Source organism: Cygnus olor, chromosome 4 (genome assembly GCF_009769625.2).
Source record: "Cygnus olor isolate bCygOlo1 chromosome 4, bCygOlo1.pri.v2, whole genome shotgun sequence".
Taxonomy (NCBI): domain Eukaryota; kingdom Metazoa; phylum Chordata; class Aves; order Anseriformes; family Anatidae; genus Cygnus; species Cygnus olor.
This window is the reverse complement of record NC_049172.1, coordinates 50,660,725-50,672,402: the sequence shown is the minus strand read 5'-3', so window position 1 is coordinate 50,672,402 and position 11,678 is coordinate 50,660,725. Positions and strand designations below refer to the sequence as shown.

Here is an 11,678-nt window from a genome sequence, read left to right as displayed (position 1 = left end):
ATATATATATATATGTCAAGTAACAAGTGTATCTCAAATATTTTACTCCTTAATTAAAAATACTTTGATGTCCATCATCTGCTGAAATAGTTGGCCAATAGAGAAGCAAATCTGCAGAAGTGTTAACCGCATAGTTTCTCAGCATTCATGTTCTGGGTACCACAAGGAACACCCCAGCCAGCAGGTGAGCAAGAGCTGCACCAGGGGAAGGGGTGGTCTGTGGCAGCTCGCCCATCTGCTGCCACACCAGGCTCGTGCAGATGCCACCACCACCCGTCTTCCCTGCAGATCTGCCAACAGAGTTGCTTGTAAGATCAACACTTAGCATGTTTCAGTCAAATTGCAGGAAGCTGGGGGAAATGGTATATTTTGACAGAAACAGAGGTGTGAACCCACGGAGTTGACACATCTGGGAGGGCACAAAGCAAAAATAGGAGCTGGGAGCAGACTAGTGACCATTCACGCGCGTGGTTTTATCCTCTGGGTGTGCTTATGGCGTATGAGAAGATACAAGCCTGTTCTCAATTTTTCAGATTATGCTTTAAGATTTCAATATAACTGTTTCAACGAATATCTAAAATTATTGTTCCTTTGCAGTAGTAATCTGTGTTTTAGAAACCTTAAAGCTGAGAAGTTGAAATCTCTTGATAAGGCAGCCCACACGCGGTTCAGGCCACCTTCCACAGAGGTTCCTATAGTAGTAGTGACATCATAAAGTGGATCTGTAATGAAATGCACCTGAAGAAATGCAATGCTCCTTTTCTTCTAACATATACAGCGCTGTTTATATTTAAAAATAAATACAGAAATCAAAAATCGGACTAAGATCTCTCAGTCTAACCCCCACAGCCAAGGCCGGGAAATCTGAGTTGCTTTGCTGACACTGCAGCCGTGTTTCACCAGCCTGCTCCAGAGCCCATAAACTTCGCAGTATCAACAACCGCTGTCGTAGGCGTTGTGCTCCGAAGCCAGGCTGAGGGCAGCATGTCCCCGCACTGCTCTGGATACGTGTGCCTAATTCACAGCTGTTTGGCTCCACTTTGGGGATCTCTCTGCCTCCTGAAGGTCCTCAGACCACCCCAGGTAAGTTTGCTGGGCAACCCTAGGAGAACTTCAGCCAGAAATCGCCTAAAAGCGTTTCACTGGGAAAAAAAAAAAAAAAAAAAAAAAAAAAAAGGGCTTCGACTTCTGCCTCGAAACTATTGATTGGGTAATGAAGATAATTGCTCCTTGGGACACCCCGAAGCCTGTTGGACCAGCGGGAGTCACCTCAGGGGAGGCGTCCCCGGGCTCTGCCCCACTTCTGCGCACCGGGAGCGAGGGGACCCGAGGGGGGCTGAGGGGACTCGAGAGGGCACGGCCGGCCCCGGGCCGCTCCGTGGGGCTGTGCCTCGGGGTGAACGGGGAGGAACGGCAAACACTAAACGACACGGAGCACGCCCAGCTGCTGGGCCGGGCCGGGCCGGGCGGGGCCGTCAGAGGGACAGCGGGTGGGAGCGCTGCGATGACGGCTGCCTACGTAAAGGCTTCGCCCCGCCGTGACGTCACGCAGGTGCTCGGTGAGGGGTGTGACGTTGTGGGGGGGTCTGGGGGGGGCTCGTCCCTCGGCTGTGGGCAGCGTGAGCCGCCTGAAATAGCGATGCGGGGCGCGGAAGGCGCTCCCTTGGGGTTTCCTTGGTGTGTTGCTGTGAGTGGGGTGTCCCTGGGGCTGGTTGGGGAGGTGCGGTTTGGGTGGGGGGCGGCGCACGGGTGGCCGGGGTGGTGTCTGGTGGTGCTCTCGGGTTCGGCTTCCCGGGAGAAAAAAGCCTTGGGAGGGCAACGTGCGGCTGGCTCTAGCCCCCAGCGGGGTGCTGAAAGCCCTGGAGGGGCTCTGGGGATGGGTCCGTGGGGAGGGGAAACTGGCTTAGCTAATGACTTCCCTCCGTCATTATCAGGCTTTTTACAGTGGGTTGTAAAGTAGTAGTAATGCCCCAGCAGTCCCCTCCTCCTCGGAGCCATGGGGTGTTGTTAGTCTTTACACGCAGTGGAGCAAACGGCACGTTTTTCAAAAGTAGAAAATGTCAGTGAGATAAACAGAGGTCACCACTGCTCAAAGGGACTCTTCTCAAGTGGTAGATGGGACGTAGTAAAGATCCAGTGCCTCTTCGTAAGTGTGAGAGCAAAGGTTGTGTTTCAGATCGGAGAGGAACATCCCGTGACAGTCACTTACTGGCTTATGGATGGCATGATTAAATTTTCATTATCGGGTGTCATAAAGTCTCCAGGGGAATGGAAAACTTACATTGAAAAATGAGTAATGTTGTATGGGAGGGACTAAGCCTGCTGTTCTACTACAGCTGAACCCCAGTTCTCCATTCACCAAAAGAGTGAGAGGAGTGGTTATTTTCTTCACTGTAAAAACCCCGGTACAAACCCGCCTTTACAATCTCAGGTAGCTGAAAGACCATACTTAGATGAGTTTTTGGCTTGGTGCTTTCTTTTAATTAAAGGCAGGAGCTGTTGCTGCTTCACACACAAAGCCTGTAGTAGTAGCCCAGTAGTGTTACAACCTTTGCCAGGCCTGTTTAGCATCATTGTAAGAAGTTAAGCAATGCACGAAATGCTTTGTTCATTCTTTATTTTTTTATGCCACTTGGTTTACTTTATAGCTTTTCCTTTGATCAAGCTACCTCTAAGAAACATAACTAAAGCCATGTTACTTTGCTAAAATGCTGTCATATTTGTGAGAGCTCTCTTTTCTTGGCGGATTTCTTGGAGAATCCATAGAGAGTGTATGAGGGCAGCTAGCCGTATATCCAGATTTTCTTGGATATGCAGTTTTTTTTGCCAGGTGCCAGCTGAGAATTTCAAAACCTCCGTGGGATTTCTGGACACCCAGCAGAAGAGGTGGCTCTGAGCACATTGCAGGACGCTTAGGAAATCTTCGGTGACCTGGTTGTGTGCAGTGGGCATGTGACATATCCAGGTCACGCTGGGTTTGCTGCGCATGCAATGCAGACAACACATCTGTGAACATCTGCCTGGAAAATCCTGTCTGGCAAAATAGCAACCCTATTCCATCGTTAGGTGTTTGTTTTCTGATATTGAAGAAATTCAAACTGGAGGTGAAAACTTTTGTTTCTATTGCCTAAATAGACTAGCTCACCCAGTCTGATAAAAGTTACGTGGTTAAAAATCATATGCTGCTACCATCCATTGTTCTGTGCCTTATATCAGATTTGCTTCATTCTTTTGTTATGTATGTTCAGCTACAAGTGACTGCCTCTTTTAAAGCATATTCAGTTCACTCTGTGACTTTGCTCTTGAGGCTTCAAAATCCCACAGAAAATGGGGAAAAATCCATAAAAGGAGTGTTGAGAGCAGCAGTCATGGACATACCCATCTTGTGGGATTGTCTTTATGAAATCTGGCTTAGCAATACAAAACAACTCCTGTTAGACAGAAACTTTCTTGGCAAACAAGGAAATGGGATTGCAGAGCCTGAAAATCAAACGGTAGCTTACTGCAGTGTGTTTGTGGCACACTGTGGTGCTGGACAACCGAGAGCAGGCATTCTTCCTTCATTGTTTCTGGTGGTATCTCCCAGGGTTAGTGTCAGCATTGTCAGCTGCAAATAGAAAGATGCTGGCAAACTTCATGCCATCTTTAATATTTCTGATACTTTAAATATGCCTTCCTAAACAGTATTAGATGAGTTACCCATGGTTGCTTATTATTGATTGTGCAACGAAGTACTTCTGATACAGCATTAATATTTCCGTAGCTTAGGTCTGAACAGACACAGCAGTGTATCCTTTTCTACCAACTCTCCAAAAGTTTTTTCAACTGGGGGGAAAAAAAAAAAAGGTGTATTACTGATGGTGCCACTCAGCAGCATGAATCCTTCGTGTGTCATTTAATTACAAGGGAGGCACAGAAAGCAAAGTTGTTGCCTCCAATGCTTTATATGAATCACAATGGACTAAGCTTTTGTACTTCTGTATCAGCAGTTCTAGAATTTAATGTATCTTAGCAATAAGACCTTTTTTTCCTAAAAGGAAGGCTATTTCAGCCTTATTGTATGATCCTTGCTGTTTGCGTGCTTCAATAGTGGAAAACTTAAACTTCTGCCTAAACTACTGTATGCCCTCTTGCAGCATTGCTGCCTGTCCAGCGCTTCTCCATGCAAAATAACTCCTCTTTCTGTTCTTAGAAATGCAGTACCTCATCTTCGTCTAAAAACAATAAACGTGCCTAGGCTAATTACAGCAGCATCATTTCCACAGGCTCACATTGGAGTGATGCTGGTCAGGCTTGGCTGACTGAGCTTGCAAAGCTTCAGGTTCAGCCCAGGAGCTGTCTGCTTGGTGGCTGTGCCTTGCAGGCTGCGGTCCTCCTCCAACTGTGGGTCAGTAAGGTTAGGTGAGAAGTTCTCCGAGCTGCAGCGAGGCCTCCACCGAAACATTTCACAACTGGTTAAAGAAGATCTGGTTCACACAGTAGTTGACAAACATTTTTAGTAAAACATACTAGTGGCCATATGCCACAAAGGTTTGCTTGCTCTGTAGATTTTTGTTTCCTTCTCTTGTTTATTTGTCGTTCACAAATCTCAATTACAAACTTAAAAGCAAAAGCCTGAAATAACAGGAGGCTTATTCTGGTAGACAAAGTCTGAAATCTTGGATTTAGCTATAGGTTTGTATTTTGGGGATGTGGTCTCTGTGCAACACAGAACACTTCATTTGTGAGGTTTCAGGTTAGCTTTTGAAATAGTTCAAGATGATTTTTCCCTTTCAGATAATACTTGATTGCTGCATTCTTTGGTATTGCCGTAATTGCTTAATGGAGGCAATGTAGTGCAAAAATACATATAAAATATGGTACGCACTGTGACTTGCAGGGTTGAGTGGTGATAGGGGCACCTGTCGGAACAGAAGTGTGAGCATTGTGCAGATTTTGTGTTGGTGTTTCAGGAGTTATCTGCAGGGTCAGAAAAGAGGAGTACTTAGGGAAGATGCAGAAAGGAACAAGGTGGGGGCTCTCTTGGAGCTGTGCCTGGCTGGTAAATCACTTGTTCTGCTTTCTTTCCCCCTCCCAGTTGCTGTGCTCTCTGCCCTTGCCGTGACTCCTGCCCAGCATGGGGCCAGACCACCAAAGGGCTGAATCCTGCCCTTCTCCCCTCGCCTGTATGGACAGGACTTCCAACGACACGAACCTGAGCCTTTCCACGCCTGCTGGACTCAAGTACCGGCTCTACCTCGGCCTGGCTTTGGCAGTAGGTTCCAGCATCTTCATTGGCTCCAGTTTCATCCTGAAGAAGAAGGGCCTCTTGAAACTGGCTGCCAAAGGAGTCCCCAGAGCTGGTAAGCAGCACTCCTGTTGGACTTGGTTTAATAGTTTAATTACACCTAATTCTTGCACTGACAATTTTAGGAACCCTATGCTTGCAAGAGAGGAGGGTTAGTTGATATGCTGCGTGTGAATTACATCAACCCAGTTAGTTGTCTAAGGAAAGCAGGAATAAGCCAAGTTTCACTTAATTTCTAATCTGTTCAGAGGGTACAAACCAGTAAATTCAGCTTTATGACTTAGGATGCCTTTTTGTCCTTTCCAAAAGGGAAAAGCACAAAAGCCTCTCTTGCAGCTCCACAAAGCCGAGGTTCAATTCACAGCCTGCGCAATTAAAACTGCCAGTGTTTAACACTGCTGAACTTCAGCAGTGGTCACACATGCCCTCTTGGCTGCTGACAGAAATCCAGCATTATTTCTCTGCCTGTGTCTGTAGCGACTGAGTAGTCAGAAATCTTTGGGCTTTGGGGCTGGCAGTGGCTATTAAAGCCAGTAATCTGGTAATAATCTCCTCCCTGCCAGCAGTTAGATACCAAATGAAGTTCTCCCTTTGTCTTGCCCTTCATAAAGCCTTCCTCTATTTTTTTTCCTTCATATTTCTTCCTTCTTTGAGCTGGAAAGGCTTGAGATGGTCACTAGATTTAGTTCCTTCTTAAAAACAAAAAGTGCAATGAGCTTTAGAAAAAATTGTCACTACAAAAGGTTCTGCAGGTAGCTAATCTTCCGTTGATGGCAGCAGATGCAGAGTTTAAAAAAAATGTGGAGAGCTTTTAAAAACCCTCAGACTAATCTGATAGTTCCGTTTGTATGGTATTTAAATGTACAGCATTCACAGTTTTTCTTTTGTTGCATTTATTGCAAAATCTACTATTCCAGAGAACTTGAGTATTTGAAAAAATTGTTACTGAATATACAATTTACTTGTATTTTGTGGAAGAAAAATATCATGCATGCAGTGACATTTTTCTTTTTAATTTCTCTGAATTTAAATTATAAGCAGAGTCAAAAATGTGGTTGTGTATGAGTATTTTGGATCTGACCTGGGAAGGCACCTTAGAGTGTTTCTTAAGCTCGTCGCTAATCTTCACAGACATTTTATGTTTTCTTGGAACCTTTCCCCCGTGTGTATCCAGTCAAATATTTCTCACAAGTACAAGTCATGAAGAAGTAGAGTGATTGATTAAAAAATGCCAGTCAACATCGAGCAAAATATTCTTCACATCACATCCAGATAGCTTGCTGTTTCAGTACTTTATATATGACTTGATCCAAACATGAACCTGCAGGTTTTTTGTTGTTGTTGTAATAACCTGATTTCTTTCTTCTAAGATGAGATTTTTTTTCCCCTGCTTCCAGGACAGGGTGGACATTCTTATTTGAAGGAATGGCTTTGGTGGGCTGGGCTACTATCGAGTAAGTCACCTCTTTTCTTTCAACTGCAAATAAACACTACATAAAGCTGATTGTAAAGACATTTCTTTTAACTGAGGAGAGTGAAAAATTAGGGAATTAATTTCTTAAAAAGAATCAGCTTTATGACAGAAGCCATTCTAAAATCCCATCTCAAATAGTTCTTCTGCTCTTTTGGGGCTCTCTGCAGAATTAAAGCCTTTTCTTCTGTAACTGGTCAAAAGCAAGAGGTTTGAATCTATCCAGCTTTGTGGTGTTGTCACTGCTCCTTCCAGGAAGGAGCAGTCAGCGCAGAATTGTTCTGTAAACGCCTGCTTTTGGCTTTGTCATGCTTTTTGGATAGTCATACTGGAGCATACAGTGCTTAGAGGACACATATGTAACTTTCTTCAGTCCTCATTTCCATTATGTCCAGAAGAGGTTATACAGATAACTTTGAAATCAGAATTCGCGTATTTTGTGTGGAAAAAAGATTTTGTTTTATATTAGCTGTCAGATCTATCATAAAAAGTACTTACTGTAGCATTCTTTTTGTTCCTTCTCCCCCATCTGATCCAAATGTTTTTTCTTCTACAGTGGGATTAGGAGAAGCTGCAAACTTTGCTGCCTATGCCTTTGCTCCTGCAACCTTAGTTACCCCTTTGGGTGCACTGAGTGTTCTCATAAGGTTAGTGCAAATTGGAAGCAAACCAATCGTTGACCATCTGATAAAAAAAAAAATAATAATAACATTTTGGCTAAAAGGAGAGAACTTTAATAAGAAAACTGAAGGGTAAATACAGACCCCCCCCTGCCCCCCCCCCCCCCCCCCAAAAAAAAAAAAAAGTACTTTTTGTTCCTTAATGGAAAGATCCCTTGCTTACTTAGAACTGAATTTCCTGCATAGAGGGAATCAAGTGTTGCTTCAAAGACTAATACACGCTTTCCCAACAACCTTCCACATATTCTATAAGGTATTTCTTAACAGCATATACCTCGCATACTGCTGATGCACAGTGGCTGTAATTTATGTCTTCCTAGAGAAATCAAGCTTTCATAAAAAGTCATATCCTGTTCTTCACATATGACAAAACTTTAAACGAAAATACAGCATTCCTTAAAATATTTTCAAAAACAACTTTTGTTACAGGAGAATAACTTCATATTAAGATACACTTAGTATACATTTTGAGTTTCCTTTTAGTGTTGTCTTGCTGAAGGCCTTCTGGAAAGAAAGCCAAGAGAACTTTAGCTTTTTTTAATATCCACTGTTAAAATTCATGGTTATTTTTTTAAGTATGAATGCCCTTCAAACGCTCATTATTTCCAATATATGAAGAAATAAATAATTTCCAAGTACTGAAGCAAATACATGAATACGACTATCACAGAAGCAGAAAATGCATTAAACTTTCAACAAACCTTCCGGGAAACAACTTATTAGCAAAATTGAATTACAGTATTTTAAATCTAAAGCTCTTATTTTTAAGCTGGTGGAGCTGAACCTTCTATTTCTGCTTTGCCAAACAGTGCTATATTGTCATCCCACTTTTTAAATGAGAGGCTGAATATTCACGGCAAGCTGGGCTGTGTACTGAGCATTTTGGGGTCCACGGTCATGGTTATTCACGCCCCTGAGGAGGAGGAGGTCACCTCACTGGATGAGATGGAAATAAAGCTGCAAGATCCAGGTCTGTAGGCTTAACCTGCCATGTTTCATGGCAGGCATTTACACGGCAAACTGTGTGTTGGTGAGTGAGTGAATAAGGATCTCTGATGGGAAGGTCCTGGCTACAGAGCTGTACTGGGCTGACTGTACTAGGAGCCCAGAATCCCTTAACCTCAGTATGAGCACTGAGGGCTTCAGCACACACCATAACATATTTCCCAAGGATGCAGGTTTAAGAGCAATACATCTTACACAGCTTCTTGCAAACTATTTGGCTAAGAAATGATGTACTGCTTCTTCCTGCCTTCCAGCCCTTTGAGGAGTTCAAGGGCTCTAACTCAAGTTATTTCCACTTTAAATAGATCACAGCTTTTGGTTAGTTTCACCTTCAACCAGTTCCTAAGTTATTCCATTTGAATTGCTGTCCAATTCTAAGTCTTAATTACTGCTTGCTCTAAGTAAACACATGTTCATATTAATTCAAATGATGGTAGCCCTAGGGTATGTTTCAAGGAGAATGTGTTTGAGAAATGGAAGAATTTCACATGGAGAAGTGTAGCATAGGACAAAAATGAGCTAAATTCAAGATAGCTCATACATTCAAAAATTCAGCTAGGGTGATCTCTTGGAACCTTTTGTTACCTATTTTTTTATTATAACCATGTGTGCATGCACCATTTCCTCAAAGACTCTGTACTTACTGTTTTAAGGAGATGAGAGACAGTCTTTAAGCTGTTGGGGGGGTGGGGGGGGACACTTTCTTTTGTCTGGAGGTTGGAGAGAGTGTCACAGTGGTTTTTTTTTTATGATTTTCTGGTGAATCCATTTAAATAGTCTAGTAAACATAGTTGGCATAAATATTTTAAATACAAAGCATGTATTCTGGATTTATTTCAGTGAAATTCTTCAGTGGATGCAGTTGCAATGAACTTGTGCTACAGTTCTTAAAGCGTTAGAGAAATTGAATAACTTTTAGCATGTACTTGAATACAGCCTGATATTTCATCTTTCTTCTTTCCTACAGTGTTTGTTGCATTTGCTGTTCTCCTAACAGCTGTTGCCCTCACACTGATTTTTATTGTGGCTCCAAGGAGAGGTCAGACAAATATACTGATCTATGTTTTAATTTGCTCATTCATTGGTGCCTTCTCTGTCTCATCTGTCAAAGGCCTGGGCATTGCCATTAAGGAAATGCTGGAACGGAAGCCGGTTTATCGACGTCCCTTGGTTTATATTTTGGTGGGAATTCTTGTGCTCTCAGTCAGCACTCAGATCAACTATCTCAACAAAGCATTGGACGTGTTTAATACGTCTCTAGTGACACCTATTTATTACGTGTGTTTCACCATGACGGTGGTGATGTGCTCCATCATCCTGTTCAAGGAGTGGAGCAGTATGGACCTGGATAATATCATCGGGACCCTTAGTGGATTCTGCACTATAATCATAGGCATTTTTCTACTACATGCTTTCAAAAGTACTGATATCACCTGGAGTCAGTTGATGTCCACCATTGCAAAAGAACCATCAATGCCACACCACGAATATGAAACCTCTCATACTTTACTGGAGAGCTTGGAAGACCCAGCTGTGGTTTTTGAGGAGGACAACATTTTATTTAGTCAATGAGTGATTGTTCCTCGTTCCAGTATCACAGATTGCAGACTCAGCCCACCTGTGTCTACCAGAACATTCATCTTTGCTGCAATCCTCTGGAAAAATGTCTGTAAAGGGAGTTAAATGTGGGGACACAATTGTCTGTGTGTGCCAGCTGTTGGTAGTGATGAATGAAAATGTTCAGTAATTAACATGACAGTCAGAAACACGGTGGTTATTAGGTGTCAAGCAATGAGTAAGTTTGTCCATTTTTATGTGGTATCTCCTGTTGGAGAATTTTAGTGAGAAGGAATGTAAACTGTGTTTACAAAATGCAACTCTACCATCTTGAATAAAGATAATACCCTTGCTAAAGTAACAAGCACTCTTATTATGTTAGTAGCAGCTTTTGACCACCTATCAATGAATCTTGAATAGACAAAAAAAAAAAAAAAGGAAATGTGGTTCTTGGTAACCAGTCTCCCTCAGAGGCCATGTATAAAAAGCAAAAAGCAAAGTTTTAGCTTTTCTACCTTAGGACTCCTGAATAGATTCCTAATCCTGAATGTGCATGTACTTCTTATTTCAAAACTATGACCAAGATGCATTTTAAGAAAAATCAAGCCCATGACAGCCATTAAAACAGTTGCTGTTGGCTTAAAAAATTACATAAGATGAAAGAATAATTATTCAAAGGCAGCAAACCAGAATGGACAGTTAAGAGTTTCCACACTGTATTATACTATTTTGAGGATTAAGATGGGAATTAACATATTTCCATTTTTTTCCTAATACATCTATTCATCAGAACCCAGTTAAGCTTTTAAAAAGATTTTCTCATTTTCCAGAAAGGTTTGGTTTCCAGAAAGGTTGGTTTATTAAAGGTGTTGTTTAAGAGTAAACTAGTCATGTTATTCTATGTTCAGTTATAAAGGCAAAATCAGTTTTCCAATCAGTGTGGTGTTTCTAAAAATACTAGATAAAGGGAGGTCTATAAAGAATCCATGAGAAACATCAGAACATTGAAGTGTTGTCTTTTTATTCTTCTCTAAAGATGAGTATTCATCTCTACTGTGTGTTTTAGCTATTAATCTTCTGTAGGCCTTGAAGATCAGTATCTGTACTGCTTTATCTTCCTCAGTTGTGGTCACTGATCTTTATCATCTCATTAAAAGCAGTTTGTACAGCCCACGTTTTACTCATTACAGTCCCCTTTACTGGCACTTTGTGAGCAAGAATGCAGCTTCAGCAAGCAGATGTGTGGGACGCAAGGAACTCAATGGAAATGTAGTATTTCCATGTCTTGGGTTTTTCAGAACCCTTGCCAGGGGATGCTAGCAGTTGAGCAAGAAAGCTGGATTCATTGAAAAAGAATTTTAATCAGCTGAGACTTATATGCCAAGCAGAACCTCTTCATAAGGCAGGCTGTCTATTCTTTAACATTCAAAGAGTGGAGTAAAAGTTGACACTGTGTGTGGATAATGGATTGTTCTGCAGACAGAAAGCAACCATTCTGTTCTTACAGGTAAATAGTGAGCTGCTTATATTTCATGTTTGTGTTGTGTAAAGTTCAATCTTGATGTGAAAGTCATGTACTTCCCTTTTGAAAGATGTTCATGAAACATCTGACTTGTTAAAGACTTTTTCTTTATTTTAATGTGGATTTAGAAGCTATCAAAACCTGAAAAGTAGCACC

At 42.1% G+C, this 11,678-nt stretch overlaps 1 protein-coding gene across 6 annotated transcripts; it reads left to right on the top strand.

Annotated features, from left to right (window-relative positions):
• Positions 1-747: 747 nt before the first annotated feature.
• On the top strand, positions 748-11,307 carry NIPAL1 (NIPA like domain containing 1). Of its 6 annotated transcripts, none has more exons than XM_040555360.1 (6): positions 748-1,083; positions 5,078-5,342; positions 6,685-6,741; positions 7,315-7,405; positions 8,248-8,408; positions 9,411-11,307. In XM_040555360.1, the coding sequence occupies exons 2-6, from the start codon at positions 5,117-5,119 to the stop codon at positions 10,013-10,015; spliced, it is 1,140 nt and encodes a 379-aa protein (XP_040411294.1). In that variant the 5' UTR covers positions 748-1,083; positions 5,078-5,116; the 3' UTR covers positions 10,016-11,307. The 6 variants fall into 6 exon arrangements, with proteins under 6 accessions (XP_040411294.1, XP_040411288.1, XP_040411290.1 ...); XM_040555354.1 differs by lacking the exon at positions 748-1,083 and adding an exon at positions 1,132-1,552; XM_040555356.1 differs by lacking the exon at positions 748-1,083 and adding an exon at positions 1,132-1,559.
• Positions 11,308-11,678: the final 371 nt, after the last annotated feature.

What these genes read in the sequence shown, in the direction of transcription:
- NIPAL1 (XM_040555360.1), top strand. Translation starts at nt 5,117, where the DNA reads ATGGGGCCAGACCACCAAAGGGCTGAATCCTGCCCTTCTCCCCTCGCC. An exon ending in CAAAGGAGTCCCCAGAGCTG is followed by an intron (nt 5,343 to 6,684) that starts GTAAGCAGCACT and finishes CCCTGCTTCCAG; the next exon opens with GACAGGGTGGACATTCTTAT. An exon ending in GCACTGAGTGTTCTCATAAG is followed by an intron (nt 7,406 to 8,247) that starts GTTAGTGCAAAT and finishes TTTGCCAAACAG; the next exon opens with TGCTATATTGTCATCCCACT.